Source organism: Quercus robur, chromosome 7 (assembly GCF_932294415.1).
Source record: "Quercus robur chromosome 7, dhQueRobu3.1, whole genome shotgun sequence".
NCBI classification, from domain to species: Eukaryota; Viridiplantae; Streptophyta; class Magnoliopsida; order Fagales; family Fagaceae; genus Quercus; species Quercus robur.
Genome location: NC_065540.1, coordinates 32,024,246 through 32,051,394, shown reverse-complemented (window position 1 = coordinate 32,051,394; position 27,149 = coordinate 32,024,246). Strand labels below are relative to the sequence as shown.

General features: G+C 33.4%; 1 protein-coding gene across 1 annotated transcript; it reads left to right on the top strand.

Moving 5' to 3' along the window:
- Positions 1 to 800: 800 nt before the first annotated feature.
- LOC126691271 (glutamate--cysteine ligase, chloroplastic-like) lies at positions 801 to 25,466 on the top strand. The gene is made up of 17 exons (XM_050386328.1): positions 801 to 984; positions 1,074 to 1,198; positions 12,391 to 12,773; positions 16,290 to 16,440; positions 16,638 to 16,745; positions 20,682 to 20,774; positions 21,402 to 21,485; positions 21,648 to 21,716; positions 21,799 to 21,869; positions 21,966 to 22,034; positions 22,365 to 22,458; positions 23,024 to 23,113; positions 23,488 to 23,568; positions 24,000 to 24,092; positions 24,959 to 25,039; positions 25,123 to 25,192; positions 25,277 to 25,466. Exons 1-17 carry the CDS (start codon positions 801 to 803, stop codon positions 25,363 to 25,365), a joined length of 1,935 nt encoding a protein of 644 aa, XP_050242285.1. The 3' UTR covers positions 25,366 to 25,466.
- The last annotated feature ends 1,683 nt before the right edge of the window (positions 25,467 to 27,149 follow it).

The window sequence follows — 27,149 nt, the reverse complement described above, 5'->3', positions numbered from 1 at the left end:
TTGTACAAGGCCATGTCCGATGGGGCGCGTAGGTTGACGGTGAAAGAATTTTTTCACTACTATCGTCCGATGGAGACCGTGAAGTCCAAGGGCATGTATAGTTTTGTGCCTGGGAGCCCGTTGCTAAGGCTTGTGTGTGACATTCTCAACTCTAACAAGAACTAGAAGAGTCTTTATTTTTTCATGGAGGGTGACAGGTGGATGTGTCACCCTGGTGACTAAGAGTTCATGCGCATTGATAAGACATGGGGTATAATGCCCCCATCTGGTATGCATCCATCTGTATTTAAGTTTTTAGTTATGTTAGTTTTACTTGCCACTTTAACCGTATCCTTTTGTAGCCTGGGATCGTTCACAAGTCTCACTTGAGTATTGGAGCTTTTTGGAAAAAATGTTTAACAAGAATAAGTTGTCAGAGAGGACGCAGGCTAAATTAGTCAACTTAGATACACTCCACTGGTATTGTGATGGACCAAAACCCACAGAAGTTGCCCGACGCTACGAACGTCAAGTTTGCAAATGTAAGTTCTTTGCCCAATGCGTTTGTCTATTCTTTGTTTTTTAAATTATTAACTCATTATGTCCGTCCACCTTCGTGCAGAAATGGAAGACAGCAAAAGAAGAGCCTACATCAAGCAGTAAGCTGTTGCAAAGAAAGCTGCTGCAAAGGAAGGGCCTAAAGGTACGGGTCCAGCACACGCGTCATCTAAGTGGAAACCGTCAGAGAAAATTGACTGTCCTCCAAAAAAGCCCAGGTGGTACCCGAATCAGTCGTCGGGTTAAAGGCTAAACCTAAGAAGATGGTTACTTCGATAGGTCCAGGAAAGGGCAAAGGACTTATGACGAGCCTTGCCTCCATCGAAAAACCACGCGTCCTCCTCCGTGAGGACTCTAAGTATGCGCTGGAGCAACTCTCGTTCATAATCACAACTGACAACTATGAGGACTTGAGTAACCACGCTACAGAAGCTGTGGGGGAGACATGTCTTTTCAGTATTGCGCAGGTAACTGTGTCCATCCCCTTTCTATTTTTCTTTATTTTTCCTTGCTTCTAATCCTTCTTTTGTTTTCAGGCGATGCTAATGATGAAGGGGTTGATGGGTCGTTGCCTAAACCACCGGCGCTAGACCGTGTTAGGGCGAAGGCGAGGTCGACGGAGGATGAGCTTGCTGAACTGAAGGCTTGGAAGAGGCGACGCGTGAGTATCGTGACTCCAACGCATACTTGATAGAGCTCGGTGGTACTTATGCGGACGGCTTCGACGACTGCCTTAGTCAAGTCAAAGCTTCTTTTCCAGACCTGGACTTGTCACATGTTACAATTGACGCCCAAGCCCAGACCTCAGTTTAGCCCGTTCATTTTAAGAGCATGGATGAATTATTCGCTGATGATGCCCTCGTTGACGACCCTCGTGGCAATGGAGAGACTGCCCTAGTTGAAAGTCAAATTAAACCCGTTGATGACAGCACCTATTAACCTGATGAAGTTATGGAAGAGAGAGATGAGAATGCACCTGTCCTGCAATAGTATTTATTTTATTTTATTTTATTTTTGGCGAATATGTAAAGATTTTTGAAGAACAGTTTGCTTATTTTAACCGTCGCTTTCTGTATCTAGACTTTTCCCTTCACGAGCTTTCGTAATATATAAATTATCCGTCTGCTTTTATTCCTGTAGATGAATCCGTTCAGTTTATAGTTATATAAATGTAACTCATTCTTTAGGGTGAATCCATCTACCTTGTAGGTTTAAGCAAAAAAAATTTGAGCTTGACGGGCTTAAGTCATCTTCTTGGGATGATTTGTCCGCTATATATAAATTTTGCAAATTTAAGCAATTATTTTTGGGATGATTTCATCCAACTTAAGGATCTTGTTAAATATAAGCTTTTTCAAGATGAGTCCGTCCACTTTATGGACTTCAGGTTGAACCTGTCCACTTTTATGGACTGATTCATCCTCTTATGGACTTATGATTTTAACTCATGTGGTTGAACCCATCCCCTTTATGAACTTACCATTAGCTATCGTGTTTTAGGGATGATACCCATTCACTTTGGGCTTGTCACTAATCATCCTTTGAGGAAGAAACCTGTCCACTTATGGACTTGTGTCTGTACACTTTATGGACTTATTATTAGTCATCAATAGCTTGAATCTATCCACTTTATGGACTTATAATTAGTCATCCTTTGAGGATGAAACCTGTCCACTTTGTGGACTTGAATCCGTCCACTTTATGGACTTATCATTAGTCATCCTTTGAAGATGATATCCGTCTATTTTCATATTTATAGAAATGTAGATATAATAAACATGTGGCATTTCTGAATAACTCCTTTTATTATTATGGTAATTCATGCGTAAAAGATTGTTCTTAAAAGATAAAAAACCTACCCTTGGGCTTAAAAGAAACTGTAGACAACAATAAAAATTAAGCTAAAAGGAAATAAACTGGAAATGAGGAGTGTCGTCACTCGTCTACTGGTAGTACTACTTTAGGTGCTCTGTGTTCCATGGGTGAAGCAACTTTTGTCCGTCTAGTGTCTTCAGGTGGTATGCTCCATTCCTATGCCATGATGTGACTCTGTATGGTCTTTCCCAGTTTGGTCCTAACTTCCATTGGGAGGGGTTTGTTTTGGCACCCATCACCTTTCTCAGGACAAGATCTCCAACCTGAAAGTCCTTGTGTCTGACCTTGGAGTTGTAGTGCTTGGTCATGAGATTCTAGTACTGCGCTAGCCTCTGTTTAGCTGCTGCTCTTACTTCATCCACCAGATCAAGCTGCAGGCGCATTGCTTCATCATTCTTGCTTTCATTATGGTTCCTTACCCTGTACCTTATAAGTCCCACTTCAGTTGAGATGACTGTCTCGCTTCCGGTGCACTTCAGCTGGGATGACTGTCCAAAATTCTAACTCAATGAGACTTACTTTTTGTCATGGTTTGTCAATACTACAAACTCAAATCCTAACAGTTTCAAATATTTTTTAATAGGAAAAATTGTGCTAGAAAATTTAAATGAAACATTTTTTTTTTTGGATGAACTAAATGAAACATTTTTTGAAACTTTAAGATTTAAATGAAACATTTTAAATGGTTAAGTTTTAATGAAACATATCTAAAACATTGAGGTTTAGAAAGTATTTTAACAATTATTGAATGATTTAGAAATGTTTCCTTATCCATCGCACATACCATTAGTGTGATGGTCACTCTACAAGTATAAGTATTTGTGGGATATAGGGGTAAGAGTTGAGAGTTAAGTTTTCAGGAGGGAACTTCACATATATATACATTTAAATTAGGTTAGAGTATAATTTCTATCTTGTATTAAAAAAAAAAAAAAAAATCTTTGCTTAATAGGTGTACTTTCCCAGATGAGCACTATACGGTTCTTTTTTCTTTCTTTTTTTTCCCTGAAAATCGTTGTACTTAATCCTTGGTTATGATTATTATTTTGGAACTACTTTCTATGTACATTCGTGAACTGTGTGCTAACTTATATGTGGTCTTAGCAGAATACGTACAGAACACGAAAAATTTGGTTTTGAGTTAGGAAGTTTACGTCCAATGAGATATGGACAAATAGCAGAGTTGCTCAATGGTATTGCTGAGAGATTTGGTTGGGATAAAATAATGGAAGGTGACAATGTCATAGGACTCAAACAGGTCAATTGCTTCTTTTTTTATTATTTGAGTTTCATTTTAGTTAATACAAAGGATATAATTATGGAAAATTATTGAATATTCTGGAAGTACCATAAATGTATATTTTTTTTCTCTCACATGAATTGTGGGTCACATCATAAATTTATTTAGTGAAACCCACAATTATGTGAAAGGGGGAATTAAATTTATTGTACTCCGAGAGTACTCAATAATTACCTTACAATTATACTCACAAGTCACAATTGAAAATGGTTTCTCCATGTCAAACATCAACATGCTTTCAAATTCCCCTCCGTGTTTATTGTAAGCCAAATAAAAATTATATAGGTAAATTTGTTTGAATGAAATTTATCATGAGCCAGAGAAAGCAAAAGGTAACATTGGAACCTGGCGGTCAGCCTTAGCTAAGTGGGGCACCTCTTGAAACTTTGCATCAAACTTATGCTGAGATTAATTCACACCTTTGTCCGGTAATTAAGTTGTTTCTGAAGCCATAGGCAAACATGTTGCAATAAATAGTCTAAAGTTTATTTTTATTTGTGGGTTCTAGTTAGCTCAATTGGTAAAATTTTTGATGGTTGAATAAGAAATTTGAAATTCAATCCCCGCCTACATCAAAAATCAATTGGTGTTTTGGTCTGATGATAAAGAGCATCATCAGGAGCGGACGTCATATGTTAAAACTCTTAAAAAAAGAGAGTTTATTTTCATTTAGTTTGTGGCCCATGGGTGATTGGTAATTTTGGCATTAGTGTTTTGGGAGGATTCATTTTCTATATAACTTCACATCGTCATGCATGTTTATCTTTTTATTAGATCAAAATATAAACTCTTTTTGAAAAACATTTTAACCTGTTGGGGGTGATAAACATCATAGAGACATTTTGAGTAGTTAATATAATATATAAAGATATACTTAACGCAAAAATTCTAAGCTCAATAGGTATAAACTCAACTATATTATATTAATCACTCACTCTTCTCAGTAGCATCCATGTGGGACTTTACTCACTCATGTATATCCAACAATCTTCCACTCACATGTGAGTCTTTTCCTCTCTTTAGGCTTTAAGACCTTTTTATGGGTCATGAGCAAGTCCTACTCACTCTTCCCCTTGCCTTGTGAGTTTTTTCTTCATCAACGCGTCTTCCATGAGTCTCTTGTATGCCATCCATAGGAACCGCATGTCAATCTTGCACACTAATCCATAGGAACCCAACTCGCACTTCCATGTCCATGGGAACCTTGAGCCACACCATGATTTAGCCCATTGGCAATACTTCTTTGTTGGGTCTTTTTTCCAAGATTTTTTGTATGAGCTTTATGGACTTACCTTGTGCAAAATACCATATCTACTCCATCTGTAAAAGTGTTCTAAGTATACACATCATGTTCCCGGTCCAATTTTGAAGGGGGCCTTGAGAACCTTGTCACCTACAAAAGGGACTTGTCCAGTTGTCCCTACTCCATTTTAGAAATAGCTCCAAATACCACTTGTTAGGGAGATAAATATATTAGGGAAATACCTTTAGTAGTTAATATGACATATAGAGACACATTTAATTCAAAAGGTCTAAGCCCAATGAATATGAGCTTAACTATGTTATATTAATTACTCTCTCTTCTCATTAGTATCCAATATGGAACTTCACTCACACTTATATAACCAAGATAATTGATAGCAAAATAATCTGCATATACAAACTCCTAAACCTAGCCTTGTCCCCCTTTGTTGTGTTCATTTTTTGCCTTCTGCCCTTTCTCTAAAGCACTTTCTAGTTCTTTTTGCATCTACTCGAAGATGAAACTATTTGAAACCTACATTATCTGTTACACTATCATCCAAGGGTTCTTGTGATATTTTTCTCTTTCTAAATTAAGAACGTTTTCATGCAGCAAGGTACTGAATATTAGAAATATAGAATACCGTTTTTATTTTTTTCTTTTTCGGTTGTAATTTATGCTCCCTTCCATTTATTGTGGTTGGCTAAGGGAAGCCACTTTTTATTTTATTTTTTTTCTCAACATACTTTTCTATCAAGGGTAAGATGCTTAAAAGGAACTCTCGACAGATCAAAACTCATAAACTGAATTTTCTGGTGACTATTTTGAAAGTTTGAAGACGTTTCAAGTCTTGTGAAGGGTTTTATGAAATATTTTGACTCTCCATATGTGCCTTTTGATGAAATATGGGTATAACTTGAAATCCTATTGGTTATTCTCCAGAATTATTATTTGTAGAACTTAACAATTTGGTTGTATTCTAGAGACAAGTTTGTGATAACCCTTTAACAACAAGAGTGTGGGGGTAAATATTGTCTAAAGATAACAATATTGTGCCTCCAAGTTATTTATTTTCTGTTTTGTCTTTGTGTTAACCTAATTCTTTCATTATTACTTTGTGTATTATTCCCATCATTTTGCTTGTAATCACATGTACAAAATGTTTGAATAAGTTATTACCGGCCTAATGCTAGAGTCGGTGATGACTCTTACAATGAAAAGCTCAAATGTGATTGGTTGACACTCAGTCCTGATGTCCACCACCTCGAGTTGATTTAAGTAAAAGTTGACCAAAGCCCCCAAACTAGCCTTTGCCATATTTTAGTGAAGTGTTTGTGGTTGAATGTGATGCCTTTCACATGGGCATTGGCGATGTAAAGTTGTAAACCAATTAAAAGGGACAAATAATTGGGTTAAGTCGTAGTAGTAGGGGGTTTATTTTATGGATTCATTTTTAAGCTTTAAGATTTTAGTGATGTTTGTTTGCTACTTATTCATACCTACGGATTTTATTTCGAATCTGAGATTAGAAGAAGCCCAAGTTTCCTACCTTCATTAAAAACAAAATAGTGGACTTTACTTATCCAAGAATCAAAAGGCAAGTTTGATTCAATGTTTGTAATGATGCATTGCATAATGTTCATTGTTGCTCGCTCCTCCTCGCTTATTCCTAACTAATAAGTCAATTTTGGCATATTTCTCGATCACATGTCAATCCTTAAATTGATGGGTAAAGCGATATAGGATTGGCGGTGACAGATCCCTGAGTTTTAGCGGCTTTATATCAATCGATCGATCTGATCATGACAAAATCACAATAATTGTATAAACTCCTTTATTTATGCTATGCTATCTCTACTACCTTCATAGCCAAAGAGTGTGTTAGACATGAATATAAAATAATAATAATTTATAACTGATGTGTTGATGAATAATGTCTCGATAATTGTTTTAATCTATTGTTTAAAAATTATTTTGGACTTAGTTTGTTGAGCCTAACTAATACAAAAGTGTTTTGGGTGAATTTAGCTAGCTAAATATTTGGTTTGTTTACGTAATTTTTTTCTCCTCTTATATTCAAAAAGTATAACTCATCCTTCAAATAAATAATAATATTTTGTTGTAATAAAATTTATAATTTATTTCATTTTTTAAGGATTGATATTACTAAAGGATCATTATTTTTTCTAATGGTAATAAGTTTAGATATATATTTTAATTTTCTTGATACAATATGTAAAAACTCACATAATTTTTTATTATAAAGAATCACATATTTTTTATTAAATATTATTAGTTAGATATATTTATCTTTATAATTTTAAAATTTATAATTAAATTACTTATGATGTTACTGATTCAACCATTAGTCCAACCCCATTCGAACTAGAAATCAGCAACCATGCTTTGAAGTTTGAACAAGTTCAAGCATTGCCTAGACTTTATTGGTGTCTATAGTTTGCTGCAATTAATAGCCCTTAGGGCCTTTGGTGTAACTAAGTGAGCAATTCAACAGGAGTTGGCCCTAGAACTAGGCCACTTAAGCCATGGCTAAAGGCACCCTACTAGAGAAAATGCTCCTAAAATTGGGGTCAATAAGTGATTTTTTATGGAAAAAAATTGTTAAAACATTAATTGCTGTCAAAACATTAATTGCTTTATGGGAAATACAAAAACTGTCAAAACATTAATTTTTTTTTTCTTTTCCAATAAAAACTTTCTTTAAATGAACCGTTAACCTTTGCCCTAAAGGCATCCGTTAGCATTTCCATTTTTAAAAATATGTGAGTAATGCTATTACAAGTTACTGATCACATAAATTAAGTCAAAAAACTCATTTATTATCTTATAGAAGTGCTACTAATCACATTCATTGAAACATCAATTTGTAAGATTTTTGTACTAAATTTGTAGTAACTTTAGCATTATCCCAAAAAAAAAAAAAAAAAAATTATGAAAGAAAACTGCTAAAGCTACTATAGAGTCTACTGTAAAAAATTTACAAATTGATGTGACAAGATTATGATTAGTGTCACTTAAACAATATAATAAATAAATGTTTGGATCACCATTTTTTTATTTGGTGATATGTCAATTTGTAAAGCTTTTATAGTAAAATTTGTAATATCTCTAACATCGCTCAAGTGAATTACTTGGACTAAAAAGTAAGAATGAAGGATTTAAAATAAATAAAATTATGATACAAATCATTAACTATTTATTATGTTTAATAAACTAAATATATTTTTAAGTAATATTTAAAATATAAAAAGACTTATTTAAAACGATAGGACTCAAATTGTATTGAGCTGGCTCTAATTTCAACAATATTTCTTAATCTAATTCAAACCAAGAAAGAGATTTGTTGTTTCGATGGTTTAATTTGAATAAGCACACTCACTACATGTGAGTGCATCAAATGGGATTATAACCCATGGTTAGTTACTGACAGTCATAGTTGCAAAAACATAAATCATATTGTAAATCAATTTTTTAATTTTTCTATATTATATATTATATTGTATTATATTGTGTTTTGTAAGATACATAAACAACTAAACAAGGGGCAAAGATGACATGTTATAAAATCCAATCATTAGATATGAAACTAGGTTATCATCGTAAACAAGGGGAGAAGGTGGGGCATCATTATAAATAAATAAATAAAAAATAATTTTCAAACATTGGGATTAACTGTTTGATTTTCTACGTGATAGTGATATTCTCAGAATCTTTCTTGTGCAGGTCATTGTTTTGTTTTTGTTTTTATTTTCTGCATTAGCACGTAGCAGTGGCGCCGCATACTTGCAAAAACATAAATCATATTGTAAATCAATTTTTAATTTTTCTATATTATATATTATATTGTATTATATCGTGTTTTGTAAGATACATAAACAACTAAACATGGGGTGAAGACGACATGTTATAAAATCCAATCATTAGATATGAAACTAGGTTATCATCATAAACAAGGGGAGAAGGTGGGGCATCATTATAAATAAATAAAAAATAATTTTCAAACATTGGGATTTCCTATTTGATTTTCTGCATCATAATGATATTCTCAGAATCTTTCCTGTGCAGGTCATTGTTTTGTTTTTGTTTTTGTTTTTATTTTCAGCATTAGCACGTAGCGGTGGTGCCGCATGCAATGATATGTATGATTTTATGTACTTGTAATATATATAAATATAAATATATATATATATATATATATATAAGTGTTATATATATAATTATTTTTAAAATAACATATTTTATTTATTTTATAAAGAAATTTATCGAACACCTTAACTTAAGAATCTCAAAATTTTGAGTTTAACAAAAATTCACAATATTTTTGCAACATATTTAGAACTAGAGTTGGTTTCACCATTATTATTTTATCCAAACGTAATTATGATAAATTATAAGTTTGAAAATAACTTTTCTTTCAAACCTTTGTCTTATATCCCCACCTACCCATCATGCCATGTGACCGGTCTTAACCACGCCTTTTTCCTTTTTTTATTTTATTTTTTTTATTATTATTATTTTTAAAGAAAACATTCACTACCCTTTTTTAAAACTTTATTTTATTAAATAATAAAAACAATGCATTTACACTCGGATGGTTGCGAAGTAGAATATTTCAAAAAAATATTTTATACATTTTAGAGTGTTTGTTTCACAATAAAATAGTTTGTCACCTATAAAATATTTTCAATCATAGAAAAACCCAAAGAAAAGTTGTATAAAATGTTTTACCATTGAAACTAAGGTAAAACATTTTTCCAAAATTCTCACACAACTCTCCCCCCCTTGACAACTGTTGTTGTCTCTCTCGACAACTCTTCATCTCTCTCACTCTTTGGTCCTCTCTCCCACAAACAGACCATCGTGCCACTCATAACTAGCCATCGATCTAATCATTGGTACCACCCATCATCGACTTCACCTCCACCATGGTCAGCTCCACACATTGATTTTTCATGTTCGAACTTCCTGGGTTTTTTTCATTATTTTACACCTCCAATGTCTCTAACTCCACCTTCATTAGCTCCCCCACCGGTTCTTAGAATAGGTTTTCTTTTTTTGCTAGTGGAATTTTTAAGAATTCTTTCTAGGGTGGTCACAAATTATACAAAAATTTAATTAAAAAATTTGAATATATTGACACCACAAAATGAAATAAAATGAAAAAGAGCCCAAAATAATGATAGAGAAAAGAAAAATAAAGAAAGTGAAATAGAGCAATGGAGATACATGTTACGATTGTGAGCCAAGCCACTAAGGAGCAGAGCTCATGATGTTAACGATGAGACTCATGGCCACAATCTCTCTCTTCATACCGTTTTTAGGAAAATGAAATTATGGATTATTTAATTATTTTTATGGAATGGGTTGAATGAGTTATTAATCTGAATGATTAGGGGTTTTAATTTGTTTTTAATGAGCTTTTGTTCAAGATTTTTTTCATTTGTTGTTGTTTGGTCTAATCTTATTGTTTTTGAGCTATTTTTGATATTATTTGGGCTCATTTTTATTCTAATTTGAACTTTTACTTATGTTTTTGTTTAAGGGCATAAGGATTATATTTGAGGGCCAAGATTATTTTGTAAGTAATGTTAGAGACACAACAAAATGTCACAACAATTTTTACATTAGCATACAAAAAATTTTAAATTAGAGATTATAAAAAAACCTATGTGTGAGTTGTCATGCTAATTTGGAATGTTGTAAAATTGTTGTGACATTTTATTGTGTCCTTAGCATTATTCTTATTTTCATTAAATTAAATCCAAATTATTGATATATCAACTCATGGTGATCAATATTTTTTTTAGAGTAGACAAAACATGCTGGGTGGGCTTACTGATCTCTGTTTTTAGGCTGGGTTTGTGAATTTTATTGGGTGGCTATGTTGGTTTGTGGGTCACGGCGATTGTTGGGATTGTGGGTTGTGATGGGTGGTTGGTCGGTTTTTTTTTTTTTTTTTTTTTTGTGGATTTGAGTGGTAGGTGGAGTGATGATGGATGGGTTTGTGCCGATCTCGTGGTGTTTTGGATGGCCGGTGGAGTGGTGATGGGTTGGGTTTTGTTGATTTGCTAGTGTTTTCTTGGATTTGTTGGGTAGTGAGATTATGAAAAAAAACTTCATTTTACTGTGAAACAAACACTTGAAAATTATTTCTCGTTATTTTAGTTATACAATCAAACATTGTAAAATGAAAATGTTTTCCAAAATATTTCACTTCGAAACAAACGGAGAGTTAATCTATAGCAACTTATTTCTATTTTCTTCAATCAAAAAATAATAATAATATGTGGCATTTTATATATATATATATATATATATATATATCTTCTTCTATAGCATTTGGTAATTTACTTGGTTAGCCTTATACTCCTCAATGCTTTTGCTTTTGAGGAATGATATTATTATATAATTTATTTATTTATTAAATTGAAATAAACATAAATTATGTCCTCTCTCTCGTGGTTTACGAGTTTCTTACTCCTCTAGGTTGCCTAGGGGTTTAGGGTTTTTTTTTTTTTTTCGTTTGTTTTGTTGGTTCTCTTACCTAACCGAAATGGATGATCACATGTACTTTGGCAACGAGGGCAAGTGGATCTTACATAGTAGTACCATTTTGTTCTTAATCCCCAAATGTAGGCACCAAAACTTCTATTTAAGCACGGACAGAGAGAGTAAATGCAAAGAATTCCCACTTCCGCTCTCAGCCTGTTTTCTCTAGGAAGATTGATTCCTCTTAAAATATTGCTTCTATTTAAGGAATCAAACGCCAATACCAACACTAGTCAACACCACAAATCCTGATTTCATTCCAAGTAAAAGAAAAAAGAAAGGTTAATTATCCATTGCAAAAGCTCATTTTTATGCTATCTTATATGCCTAGATATAATTATTTAATCAATCTTGAGTCCTACATGGAAGTTCCCTTCTAAAGTATTCCCATATGCATGCAGTTATTATGTATTGCGATTTTTTTTTTTTTTTAATTTTTTTTTGCAAAATTTATAATTATATCTAAATGGTTGCTTTTATAGAGAAGCCAGGAGAACGGTCCCATCCATGCCTTTGATGGAAAATAACTTTCCACATGACATTTGATGTCTCATTAGTTTTGAAACTTCTTTTCGTTGATTAAATGCAACTTGTGTCCTTATTTGCTTGAAATGCTAATTTTTTTTTTATAATCATTTTGTCAAGTCTAATATTAATTTGCAAGAGTCAAGAGAGACAAGGAATAAGCAAGATTTCCTAGCTCTCTCTCTCTCTCTCTCTCTGTGGCTATGGTCTTCAAAATGAAACCTCACTCGCAATTAATCAAAATTCCATGCAAATGATACTAAATTTATTGACGTTCTAGATAACTATCAATTATCAAAGTTTTGATTATATCTTTGGACGATAAACAATATCTTTTCAGGGTCTCCTAATATCAAGATTTATATTTTCGAATACTAAAGTTAATGGATCATCTGGTTTGCTTGTGTTTCTTCAAGAGCAGGCCATGGCACCCTCTTCGTCGACAATTTTGCCGCATTTCATGCTTTCAGGTTGGGCAACAAACGATTTGGGGGTGTCAAAAAAGAAGGGAACTTGTGGGGGTGTCATTTGCTTGCAACGTAACTCATTTGAGCTATGGAAATTGCGTGTACACAGTGCACGAGTGCCAACCAACCGAGGGCATAGACTCATTGTTGCTGCAAACCCTACAGAGGCAGCTGTAATTCCAAACAAACCATTTATCACAAAAGAGGATCTTCTAGCATATTTTGCCTCTGGATGCAAGCCTAAAACAGAGTGGAGGTATGGTTTTTAGTGTTTTTGATGCCCACCTATGGAAAATTTATCCTTAGGAATGGCTCATAAATCACCCTCTCTCACATGGGATCACATGCATTATTTTGAAAATTTTGGATAATTAAGAAGTTCTAGCTAGTATACAAAATGAATATTGTTAATTTATCCAAAATTTAACATTTTCCTTGGCCGCATAACAATTTCAATAATAAATATTGTTAAATCAACACTATTTTAAATTATTTAATAATAGAAATAGAATATTGCGCTTAATTTTAAATACTGAAAAATGCATTTTAACAACATTCACATCTAACTCTTCAAAACTTATTAAAGGGCACTATATAGCGTTTTGTATTTTTCAATTCTCTCTCTCTCTCTCTCTCTCTCTCTCTCTCTCTCTCTCTCTCTCTCTCTCTCTCTCTCTCTCTCTCTCTCTCTCTCTCTCTCTCTCTCTCTCTCTCTCTCTCTCTCTCTCTCTCTCTCTCTCAAGGCGGTCGATCTAGCCATAGGTGTTAGCTATGGAATGTAGGATATAGTTTGTGGTGGTTGAATTGACTATGGGAGCATTAAGTGGTCGTGTGTGAGAGAAGTGCAACACCAAACGTAAATCCTCTAAGAATTTCAATTCTAAATTGATGTGAGAGAGTTGATACCCTCACCTTCTTCATCCTTCTAATCTCTTCTATTTTATTGCCCAATTACTCTAGATGGGAGATGAACAATGGTGAAAAAAAGGTCACCTCAAATATAATCTCTCACTACTCTCATTAGTCATTTATCAAAACAAAAATCTCTCATTTGTCATTATTGTATTTCTTTCTCCAATAACTCCATAATCATGGAATTCCCACAATTGATGAGATTACTAATTTTGAATGATAGACGAAAAAAAGGCTCTACTTATTTGGGATGAAAAGAAAGTAGATAAAACTTTGGATAAAAAAAATGGGTATAAAACTTTCCTGCATGGTGAAAAACTAAAATATTTTTTTATCCACTAAAATATTTCCGTTCTTCTAATCAAACAGAGTTTTATGTCAATGGTAGACCCAAATAAGAACTAGGTAATAACTTATAAAGTCAATTATTGTGAAAAGTATTGTATTAATTATTGCATATGTAGCGTTACTATTCTTTCTGGTTGTTTTTCTCCCTCTCTCTCACTCTATGACATAACCACCATCACCAAAGCAATCTCCATGCCCTCAGGGGAAGCTATACTCAATCTCTAATTCAATCAATGAGATTATGTATGTGTTTGGATATGATTATTTCTGCGTTTTGCGACCACGCCTGGACTTTCACGCGTTTCAGCCTTTTTTTTTTTTTTTTTTTTTTTTTTTTTTTTCTCTGTGCCGTGATTGTTGACTTAATATAGTGTGAACAGTGCACATTTCAGCAACTTTTCCAGCACCTTTTAATCAACTTTTCAGTCACGGGACCCACAAATCTCACTTTTCAGCAACTTTTTTATTAAAAATGGGTCTCATGGTACCATTAACACATTTAAAAATTATTTTGTTACAGTATTTTAAGTTTTCAGTTTTCAGTTTCAGTAAAATAAGTTTTATCCAAACGAACCCTATATATCTTGGGATTTGGACATTAACCAAGGCTTAAGACAAAAAGATATAGAACGTGGACTATGTTCCTCTCTTTCTAGTTGACAAATTTCTTTTGTTCTTAATAGAATCTACCTCTTTTTTTTTTTTTGGCTGAATAAAAGACTTTATTAAGGTCATTTGGTAAATCTTTAAAAACCTTTATGTTTTAGAGTAGATTCTAGAATTTTTTTTCAAATAACATTAAATATCAAAAATTTTAATTAGTTGTCATGTTTCAAAACAATGTTGGAAACTAGCATCTTGAGTGTCAAAAACTCGAGTTCCAAAATAAAACTCGAGTTTTTAAGTCTCGGTTTGTACGTGGTGGTAGAACTCGAGTTTCTAAGACTCGAGTTTCATTCTACTTCCTTGTGTTCTTTTGAGCCAGACCCAGCCAATTATCGTCAGATCGTTCCTCCTTTGTTGTTAGATCGTTCTTCCTGTCATTAGATCGTTCTTCGTTCTAGGTTTCTTCCTCTGTTCTTCGTCGTCAGATCGTTCCTCTTTCGTCGTCAAATCGTTCTTCCTGTCGTCAAATCATTCTTCGTTCTGGGTTTCTTCATTGTTATCTTCATTGTTAAGGTTGGGTTTTCTTTTTTGGGAGATGCTTTTCTTTTTTAAAAAATGTTTATTTAAACCTTGAAATTTTGAAAAAGGTCTCATTTGCACCCCCACAGTTTAGTCAGTTGTTTATTTAGACAGAATTTTGACACATGTCGTGACAGCCTACAATAACCAAAAGACCAAATTGCCCATATATTCATTAACTGACCTGGTTCCTCACTGTTTTGCGGCTTCTTCCACTAAGTCTCCTCGCTTCACTCCCTCAATCCAAGTCAATTATATAAGTTTTTTGAAGATCCGTTTACCCATTGCCTTATGAGTTTACCTATCAAAAAATAAATAAATAAATTCCGGCATTGTTGTTGGGTAAACGCAACAAAAAACTTACATAATTGACTTATAGACTGGGAAGAGGCGATGGCAGAGGAAGCTAAGAGAGGGTGGCGTGGCAGTCATCAATGGGGCGGTGGCTTTGTCAAACCTCAACAAACTCACCTTTTTTTTTTTTTTTTTTTTAATTTCTTTTTCTCTGTCTTTTCTCTTTCATTCCACTTGCAACTCTCTCAAGTCAACTTCTTTTTTCATTAAACTTACATAATTAGCTTAGACGGAAGGAGTGAAGCGAGAGACTGAGGGGAAGAAGATGCGAAACAGTGAGGAACCAGATCAATTTATGAGGGCAATTCAGTCTTTTGCTTATTACAATTGTCACATCATGACTTGTACATCGGTCTAAATTTTGTCTAAATTAAAAATAAATTAAACGGTAAGATGCAACGTTGCAAAGCCCATAAGAGATAATAGTTTAAGGAAGTTAAGTATGCATTTTTATAATTTAAGAATAAGTGTAATATAGAGTATAGTTTAAAGGAGTAAAGTGTAATTTTCCCTAGTTATATTCAAATATTAAAATTTTGGATAAGTATCACTTAAACCTAAGATTTTGAAATAAATTCATTTAAACAAGCCAATCACATGATGTTTAATGGTTTTAAATATTTTTTAATAAGAAAAATTGTGCGTGAAAATTTAAATGAAACTTTTTTTTTTTAACTAAATGAAACAGTTTTTGAAACTTTAAGATTTAAATCAAACGTTTTAAAAGTTTAAGTTTTAATGAAACGTACCTAAAACATTGAGGTTTAGAAAGTATTTTAACCATTATTGAATGATTTAAAAATATTAGCTTAATATGGGTACTTACCCAGATGAGCACTATACAGTTCTTTTTTCTTTTCTTTTTTCCCTGAAAATCGTTATACTTAATCCTTGGTTATGATTATTATTCTGGAACTACTTTTATGTACATTTCTGAACTATGAGCTAACTTATATATATGTGGTCTTAGCAGAATAGGTACAGAGCACGAAAAATTTGGTTTTGAGTTGGGAAGTTTACGTCCAATGAGATATGGACAAATAGCAGAGTTGCTCAATGGTATTGCTGAGAGATTTGGTTGGAATAAAATAATGGAAGGTGACAATGTCATAGGACTCAAACAGGTAAATTGCTTCTCTTTTTATTATCTGAGTTTCATTTTAGTTAAACAAAGGATACAATTATACTCACAATTGAAAATGGTTTCTCCCCATGTCAAACATCAACATGCTTTCAAATTCCCCTCCGTGTTTATTGTAAGCCAAATAAAAATTAAAATTCTATAGGTAAATTTGTTTGAATAAAATTTATCATGAGCCAGGGAAAGCAAAAGGTAACATTGGAACCTGGTGGTCAGCTTGAGCTAAGTGGGGCACCTCTTGAAACTTTGCATCAAACTTGTGCTGAGATTAATTCACACCTTTGTCAGGTAATTGAGTTGTTTCTGAAGCCATAGGCAAACTTGTTGCAATTAATAGTCTAGAGTTTATTTTCATTTAGTTTGGGGCCCATGGGTGATGGGTCATTTTGGCATTAGTGTTTTGGGGGGATTCATTTTCTATATGACTTCATATCGTCATGCATGTTTATCTTTTTATTTGATCAAAATATAACCTCCTTTTGAAAAACTTTTTAATCTGTTGGGTGATAAACACCGCGAAGATATTTTGAGCAATTAATATAACATATAGAGATATACTTAATGCAAAAATTTTAAGTCTAATAGGTATTAACTCAACTATATTGTATTAACCACTCACTCTTCTCGGTAACATTCAATGTGGGACTTTAGGCCTTGTTTGGATTTTGCAAAACTAAGTTAAAAAAACTGAGTTTTGTTAATTCATAACCCAAAATCCGTGGGGCCCACATAAGGAAACATTGTTTGGATGATTTTTTGTTTGTTCACTCAGTTAACAAAACTGAGTTTTTTGAGTTTTGAGTTACCAATTTCGGAAACACCAAAAGCTTGTTTTCAAGTTATGAGTTTATTAACTCAGTGGCAATTTCCGTAATTTTTCTTTCCAAATGGGTCCCACAGCAGTGTGTAGTTACATCATTGTAGACCCACAGAAGCTCCAACAGATATTTTGGCTTAACTTTCCCAACTACCCAAGCTCACTTTCTTCATCTCACTTTCCCTTTTCCTTCTCCCAAACCCACAACAACTGAAGCAGAGCTCTAGTTTTGCCAATCAACACCTTCAGCCCGAGACAAGCATTCACAGCTCCGTTCACCGATTTTTGTTTCCGGTGAGACCCAAATTCAGCTCCTCCATCTGTTTAAATGCCCAAAGCTGCTGGGTTTTATTTTGATATTTTTGTATTTTTCATGTTCCTTCATTTTTTTGTTGTGTTTACTGAGACCTTGACTCACTTGGCTTTGAATGCTTGTTTATTGAGACCTTGGCTTACTGGCGACGGACGGTGGAGATCGGCGAGGGAGCTTCTTTTGGAGTTATGGGTTCGGGTTTGTAATTTGGGAGAGTATGTGGGCTAAAGGGGGAAGGGGAAATGAGAAAAGAGAAAAAAAAAAATGGGGATGAAAGCTTCTGCGGGTAGACTAACAGCTTTGCTCTGACCAAGTTACAGGTATGGGGCCTACAAAAAGTTGAAAAATTTGAGTGATGACAAGTTGAGTAAAGTGTGCCAAACGAGAGGGTATAAGAAATTGGGGTATTTTGAGTGATGAGTGACGAAAATTGAGTGAGGAGTGATGAGTGATAAAAAAAAAAAAAAAAAAACCAAACAGGGCCTTATTCACTCATGTATATCCAACAATCTTCCACTCACATGTGAGTCTCTTCCTTTCTTTGGGCTTTAAGTTCTCTTTGTGTGACATGAACAAGTCCTACTCATTCTCCCCCTTGCCTTATGAATTTTTTCTTCATTAACGCGTCTTCCATGGGCCTCTTATATGCCAACCATAGGAACCCTGTGTCAATCTTGCACGTTAATCCATAGGAACTCAGCTCACACTTCCATGTCCATGGGAACCTTGAGCCACGCCATAATTTAGCCCATTGGCAATACTTCTTTGTTGGTTTTTTCTCCAAGATCCTTTGTGTGGGCTTTGTGGGCTTACCTTGTGCAAAATACCATACCTACTCCATTTGTAAAAGTGATCTAAGTACACACATCATGTTCCTGCTCCAATTTCGAATGTGGCCTTAAGAACCTTGTCACTTGCAAAAGTGACTTGTCCCTACTCCATCTAAGAAATGGCTCTAAGTACACACATCATGTTCTCACTCCAATTGCAAAAAAGACTTTGATAACCTTGTCACCTTTGTTGCATACCACCATAAACTCATATCCCACTTTGTAAAGTTGTAATTTATAACTATTTTGTGCTGGCTTTAATTCCGTGCCAAATTTGATTGTAATTTTTTCAATCATATTTCCCTATATTTATGTGGGTTTTTAATTGTAAGGGATGAGTGTGAGAGAGTGTGAAGACTTAAGCTTAAAAGGATGAACAAGTGGATTTTGCGAGTATCTCGCAAGAAGCTTACCTGCAAAATAGCCACATGTAGAGCACATGATGGGAAGGCAAAGAGTCATGCCAACCTAGAGGATTTTGCGAGTGTCTCGTGGGTAAGGTCTTTCCGCGAAATACTCGCGAAACATTCTGTTTGGCAAAATGTCATGTTTTTGTTTTACTAAGTCTTTACCCACACTATATATACCCTCATTACCCACATATTGTAAAGAGTGCTTTTCAGAGAGAAAACCCTAGAAAATACACTTGAGAGTTTGAGATTGTTATACCCACAATCATCTATACATTTCCTTGTGGTTTTCCTCTACTCCTACCTCTCAATCTCTAAATCCTTGAGAGGTTAATAGCCCAAACACTTACCATACCTAATCTGAATGTCAAGTGAGGTTTTGGTGCTCTTGGGAAGCATTGGAATGAGTCATTCATTGGCGGATGCAATTGTGCTGAATTATGAAATCTGGGAAAGCTAGAGAAGACAAGGTTCCAAGAAGTCAGTTGGTAGCAGGAGCTTGGAGAGCTCAAGTACATCGAGTAGACTAGGCTTGGAGGGTCTTTTATTATTCGTGCACTCTAATTTTATTCTCTAGTGGATCGATTACCGCTTGGAGGGCGGCGGAGAGGTTTTTTGCCGAGTTCTTCGGTTTCTTTTTCGATAACACGTCTCGGTATTATCTTGTGTTTGCATTTTTCTTCCCTACTCTTTAAGCTTTTTTGTTATTGTTGATATTGGATGAATATGACTTAGAGTAGTGTTATCGGTTGTTTGCGCTCATTTACTCTTATTCCGCACTTAGTTTAAGTTAAAGTAAAAGCGATCTAGCCATAATTTTTATTGGGGGTCTAAACAAGTTCTTGTGTTTTCACACAAATCCGAGCTTTCGCACTTGTTAGGGAGATAAATAAATTGGGGAAATATCTTGAGTAGTTAATATAACATATAGGGACACATTTAACCCAAAAGGTCTAAATCCAATAGATATGAGCTTAACTTATATTAACTACTTTCTCTTTTAATTAGTATATATTTTCCAATATGAGACTTCACTCACATGTATATAACCAATATTATTGATACTTTATTAGGATAAGAAAGTGAAAAATCTGCATATACAAACTCCTAAACCTAGCCTTGTCCCCTTCTGTTGTGTTCATTTTTTGCCTTCTGCCCTTTCTCTAAGGCACTTTCTAGTTCCTTTTGCATCTACTTAAAAGATAAAACTATTTGAAACCTACACTATCTGGTACACTATCATCCAAGGGTTCTTGTGATATTTTTCTCTCTCTAAATTAAGAACCTTCTCATGCCGCAAGGTACTGAATATTAGAAATTTATAATACCGTTTTTATTTTATTTTTCTTTTGTGGTTGTCTTTTATGCCCCCTTCCATTTATTGTGGTTGGCTAAGGGAAGCCACTTTTTTTCTCAACATACTTTTCTATCTAGGATAAGATGCTTAAAAAGTGTCTTAGAGCATTCACATCGTGTCTAAAAAAATACTCATCTTACTATTTACAAAATTACTTTATCTATAAATTTTCACACTTGTTGCTCATATAGGCTAATTACTAACACTAGTTTATTATCCACAATTATCACGGCTCCTGCTCTCCCTCAACTTAAGTACATTTTCATGAAGCAAGGTATTCTACTATTCTATATTAGTTCAAAATAAATAAATAAAAGGTATTCAATATTAGAATAGTATTATATATTTAGCGAGTTTATCTTTCTCTCTTTTACTCTCTTTAAGTTTAAATACATTTTCATGCAGCAAAGAATAGTTTTTATAATTCGAGTTTGTCTTTTAAAAATTAAAATACTTGCTTATGCAAAAGAAATCTCTTGATATATTTCATTTCAAAGGTTAAAGCTGTTGCTGGAACAATGGGGATTGGATTCCTGGCAATTGGTTTCCAGCCCAAATGGGAAGACAAAGACACGCCTTTGTTACCAATGGTATTGTATATTGCTCCTTCCAACAACTCTTTTTTTTTGGCATAAGCATTTATACTACTTTGTTGTACAAGTGAAAACATTACATAAAAATAGGGATTAGTCAAACCGATAATTACATGGGAACCTCTCACAATTAAACCACGCCCGTTCATTAGCAAAACTCCAATTACATCTAAATCATAAGTTTTACTTTCAAAAGTTATCAATTTTAGTTTTTCCTTGAAATTCCACATGCGTCTAATGCACTTTACCTTAATCCTTTTTTTTTTTTTTTGGGTTGAAACAGGACAACCTTCCTCAATTCCTTTTTCTTTTCTTTTTTCTTTTTTAACAGTTAGATAGGGGAGGGGATGTTTAAAGGATAGGTATAAAACATATCAAAGGATGTCATTATCACTTAATTTTCTTTTTCCCCTTTTTTGGTGGTGGAGGAATTCGATCCTTCTCCTCCTAGACCACTTAACACCTCAAATGTTATAGAGAAATTAGAATACATTTAATTATATTAAAATAGAATTTCTATCTTGTGTAAAATATAAAAATAAAAATAAAAAAACTTCATAGTTCTCGGTTAACCTTTCTATTATTATTATTATTATATTAAATTGACCAAGCAATTTTGCTCAGGCAAGATTTGGGATTGCAAGGAAGTTTTTTTCCAAGCGTGGCTCACTTGCACTGGATGTGATGCATAGAACATGTACTGTTCAGGTGAATGAATTTAGTAGTTGCGGTGATAAAGTTCAAAAGCTGGCTAATTTTCGAAATCTAAAAAGGCATTCATTGATCGATTCGGTGGAAAGACTTTTGTTTCAGCTTAAAACTTCATAATGCAAATTGATATTCACTTGAGCTCACTTTGAAATTGTATAGGTTAATCTGGATTACAGTTCCGAAGTTGACATGGTCAGGAAATTTCGGGCTAGTCTTGCTTTGCAGCCTGTAAAGTCTATGGCCTTCATATTTTTTTTTCTTGTAAAATTCCGATTTCATTGAATTTAACAACTGTAACAAAATGAAACAGGTAGCAACAGCTCTATTTGCAAATTCACCCTTCACTAAAGAGAAGCCTAATGGTTTCCTCAGCATGAGAAGGTTCTTTTACAGTCTACCATGAAATTATTTTCCTTGCATATCTCAAGATATTTGCTTCCTACTTACTTCTCTCCTGTTTTTTCTCCATTTAAACAGCCATACTTGGACTGATATTGATGAGAGGCGCACTGGCATGATTCCCTTTGTCTTCAATGACTCTTTTGGGTTAGTTTATTTTATTGTCACTTGTAGAAGATAGCAATCTATATGTTGACAATGACATTGCTTCATTTTGTGAGAAAATAAATAGATCAATAAGGCTAGTTTGTTTCAACGAAAACTTTTTTTTTTTTTTTTATTAATATAACTCGTATTCATGTGTTTGGTTGCAACTTGCAACCATAAAAATTAGTTGGCAAACATTTTTCGAGGTTAGGTACACATAGAAAATCAATAAAAAAAAAATAAAAAAATTATGATTCTAATATTGATATGAATCACAACTTCTATTGATAGCACAATTAATTTAGACATTTTAAAATTTTCTTTATGCAGGTTTGAGCGCTATATTGATTATGCACTTGATGTTCCAATGGTTTGTGTTTATCGGCAAAAGAAGTACATTGATTGCGCTGGAATGTCATTTCGGGTTTTCCATCTATTACTCAATATATACTTGAAAGTCTCTAAATATTTGGGCTGCCTTCTTTAGCTATGCTGTTCTTTCCTTAACATTAATTTTTTAATGTTTATGAAATTTTAGAGTGAGTTTGGTAAGGTGGAAAAGTGAGGAAAAAAACTGTAGAATAAATGGAAGATAGACGATATCTTTTCTTATTTAATAGGATTGAAAACTAGAAGCAAAGAAAAAGGGGGAGCTGCTTATTTTTAATCTGGACCCGTAATTTTTTGATTTTTTCAAAATGAGAAAAATAGAAGGGCAAATGGTTTAAGTAAACGATTTGACAATCTAAAAACCTTCAATCTATTAAAAACAATTCAATACAAGTGTATAATTTGATTCTAATATAAGATACTTTGTTTTCTATCAATTTTTATGTCCCTTCTACCAAACACTTACCATAAAGAACATTTTTTTTTCCTCTTCCATCCTCCTTGCATTTTCTTTTCACACTTTCTATCCTGTTACCAAATAAAGCTAATAATCTATTTAATATATAATTAATAGTGGTCATATCTTCATCAATATGCAGGACTTCATGGCAGGAAAACTTCTTAGTCTTCCAGGTGAATTTCCAACCCTAAATGATTGGGAAAATCATTTGACGACAATATATCCGGAGGTCTGTTCCTTGTGTGGGCAATGCCATTTTTTGTAATCTTCTATTTTTAGGTGTTGCTGTTGAATTTGGAACTATTGCACCATGCAATTACCCCTTAATGTGAAAGAGAAAAGTTTAAAAGGTGAAAGGTAAAAGGTAAAAAAGTACATCTGAAAAGGAAAATAGTTAAAAGAATTTTAAGGGAAAAAAAAAAAATCTAAGGATTGAGATTCAAAGTGAACTATTTAACTTTCGATCTCAACCTTTACAAAATAATTTCACAATGGTTATTGCATTAGATCTCAAACTGTTAGTGCCTATACTAATATTATTATCAAACTATCCTTCATGATTTACTAGTGCATAATAATATATGTAATACCATACTTGTTCAGGTCAGATTAAAGAGATTTTTGGAAATGAGGGGTGCTGATGCAGGACCTTTGACGATGTTGTGTGCTTTACCAGCATTTTGGGTAGTAGTCTCTTTGTTTTATTTATAAATAGCCAGTCTTTTCTTAAATGATTCAAAAGCATATAATTATATGAAATAAGCATCACTTTCTAAGATATTTAATTAGAAACATTATAGAACTTACAGATTTGACTTGAGGACCAAGTATATGAAACTAGTAATTGAGAGATTTTCAACATGGTTAAGTGATTTCAAGATAATATTATGACCGCCAGTTGTAGAGTCATGTCCATGCTACAGCTTAGATACCATATAACAAGTTAGAGGGAGCTGCAACTTATCTTTGATCATTTCCATAAAATTTCCATGATCATATGTCATACGACTTACGTATATTTAGAGACAATTAATCATCAAATGATGTGTGCCCAGTTAATTTGGATAACTAATATCCCAACAACTTTCTAATTTTAGTTATTTGTTAAATTTCAGGTAGGTTTATTGTATGATGAGGTTTCACTACAAAATGTTCTAGAAATGATATCTGATTGGACCTCGGAAGAAAGACAGATGTTAAGGGTTGAGGTAATGCAAGTACTATAAAATATTCTTTATTTTGTAGATATTCTTTTACTTTGTCTTATTTTGTATTTTGCATGAGTAATTAGCATGCAAATAATACAAAACTTATAAAATAATGTGTGATTGGCATTTTGAAAGAAGAAATGATTTTGAGCGCTCAAGGATGAGAGAGAGATGTTATTTAAAGGAGAAGGAAGAGAATGAGACTGAGAGAAGATAGAATTATGAAAAAGATGTCTATCTAGATGGAATTTGTAGCTGGGATTTTGACTCAACAATTTGTGCCAATAAGTTTGGTGAAAATATTGAATTTCCCCTTCTAATTATGCTAAACCGCAAAAAATTACAAACAGTAGAGTTTAGAATGCCAATTAAACCCCAATTTTTTTTTAAAAAAGGCATAGCGTTTAAAAAAACAGTGGTATACTGAATACATGTATACTTTTGGCATGTTGGATAGTTTGGTTTTGTATTGCAAATATTAGTGTTCAACTGTTGAGAAGATTGTAAAGACAGAACCAAATATGAGGGGTTATAGTCTAGGAAAATTTAACCTCTTTCGTGAATCTAGTTATATAAAAAGGCCATCAACTGTTATTTTTCATGTCTCAACAAACGTGATATTTTCAGATGTATCGGGCAGTGTTTGAAGATTATCAAAGTAGCATAACTTTGATAAGGTTAAGCCTCTGGTTACGTTTCGTAATTTAACAATCACATCATAGTGAAACCATCATCTATAACTTGGATACATATGATGCTTTATATTCTCTGTTTAATTGTTTTTTACTAAAAAAAAATGCATTAGTTTTATTACATCTTTCTATGGAACTGAGATGACAATTCTAAATTAAACTTTTATATCATAGGTTCCTAAGACTGGTCTAAACACACCATTTCAAGGAGGCTTGCTAAAGGATGTAGCTGAAAGTGTGATAAAGTGGGCGAAGGTAATTTAGGCAAAATATTATTAGTGCCGTTGTTGTTTTAATTAGTTGGCTATCTTCTAATACACATACGTATTCTTCTGTAGGATGGCTTGGAAAGGAGAAGCCTCGAGGAATCAGTGTATCTGAATGTGCTAGCAGAGGTTGTTGCAACAGGTAAATAATTTGTAAGGAATGTGTGTATTCTTTTCTGTCTTCACAATACGCAATACATGCATGATATGATTTTAACTATTGCAGGTGTGACACCGGCTGAGAAGCTTTTGCAGATGTATAATGAAAAGTGGGGACATAATGTGGATCATGTCTTTGAGGAGCTACGCTATTGAGTTGAACTAGATTCTTATGGCAGTTCACTAATGCCCTTTGTTGTGTTGTTTAACGTTCTTGTCCTAAACTACTTCTCATAAATGGTTATAAATAGGTTACTCTCTTAAGAATTAATAATGATGCTTATCACGTTCCCCATGACTCGAACATGCTCAATAATTATATTTGTAACTAATTAAAAAATAATAAAGGACAATTATATTTTGCCACTCTAAAATATATTCCCGTTTATATTTACCACCTTAAACTTTCAAAATACAAAAGTATCTGTAGGAAATTAACACGAAATTCTCAAACCTATGAAAAACAAAATAGAGGAAAAACACGCCAAAGAAAAAAAAAATAATCACACGCACAAGACAGTATTTTCGTGGTTTGAGGTTACTAGTTGAAAGTCCACTTTTGGTTATTTTTTCATGTTAGCTGGAGAAGCAACATCATGGAAAAGTTCAAAGCAAACTATCACTACTACATCTACTATGGAAGCTGAATTTGTGGCATGCTTTAAGGCCACAGTTTATGGATTGTGGTTGCAGAATTTTATCTTAGAACTTAGAATTGTTAACTCAATTTCCAAGCCATTGAGAATTTATTGTGATAACTCTGCAACTGTGTTTTTCTCTAAAAATGATAAGTATTCTAATGGTGTGAAACACATGGAATTAAAATACATTATGGTTAAGGAAGAAGTTTAGAAACAATGAGTGTCAATAGAACACATAAGCACACAACTTCTAATTGCAGATCCATTGACAAAGGGGTTACCTCCTAAAACATTTAAGGAACATGTTGATCGAATGGATCTTGAACATAGAACATGATGGTTGTTATTTTTAATGTTGTCTTATGATTTTGACACTTGGAGGTCTGATTAAATGCATTTCTGATTATTCCTATTTATTTTATGTACATACATATATGCTAATGAATGAATAATAACAGGAATAGTCTCTAACAAAAGAGACATTATTGTTGGACCTTTAAGTCAGTTCTCATTTATAGGCTATATTAAACAAGTTGCTAGTGTTGTAGTACACAGAAGGAACTATGTCGTATAATTGATATGGAGCCGCCATGACTCACATTAGTGGGTTTAATTATAGTATTATGAAGACCAATTTAAAGTAAAATAGGATATGAACCATTGTGCACCTAATAATTAATCTTATTAAGCCTTGACGTAAGTTATCATACGGGCCAAGTGGGAGAATGTAAGACTAAATTGTCTCATTTGATAACATATATGAAGTTATGAAATAGATATGTTATGGTTTAATAAGAAGTTACATGTCCTTAAAACATTGGTTAATCGAGAAGTTTCCTAAGTAACTCCAACTTTGATGGGCAAGTGGAGGTTATATGTACAAGAAATTTGGTCTTCTCTCTACCTTAAAAAAAAAATAAAATAAAAGACATTCAGCGATCCCATCATATACATTGAATAGTTCAAGAAAAAAGAAGGTCAAGAGAGAAAAACCAATTCTATAAGAATTAAGTGCCTTTTATACTTGTAAGGACCGCGTTTGGATTAGACCCAGTATGGAATTGGTTTAAGCCCAACAAGCCCAAACAATGAATTTATAGAGCGTGGGTGAAAGAACTAGTTCTACTCTAAAAGATGGACCATAAAGTTGCTGAATTAAGTTTATTAAACACAAGTAAAGTAAGAAATTCTCTCATCGGCACAGTCTAAGAAACTTATCTTATAATATCTTGATGAAGAACACAGTTACCAGAACCCACAATGTTGTTGCCTAGATTTTGTGATTTTTTCCCGATCTCC

What these genes read in the sequence shown, in the direction of transcription:
- LOC126691271 (XM_050386328.1), top strand. Translation starts at nt 801, where the DNA reads ATGGTTACTTCGATAGGTCCAGGAAAGGGCAAAGGACTTATGACGAGC. An exon ending in AGGCTTGGAAGAGGCGACGC is followed by an intron (nt 1,199 to 12,390) that starts GTGAGTATCGTG and finishes ATATCTTTTCAG; the next exon opens with GGTCTCCTAATATCAAGATT. An exon ending in TGACGACAATATATCCGGAG is followed by an intron (nt 23,114 to 23,487) that starts GTCTGTTCCTTG and finishes ATACTTGTTCAG; the next exon opens with GTCAGATTAAAGAGATTTTT.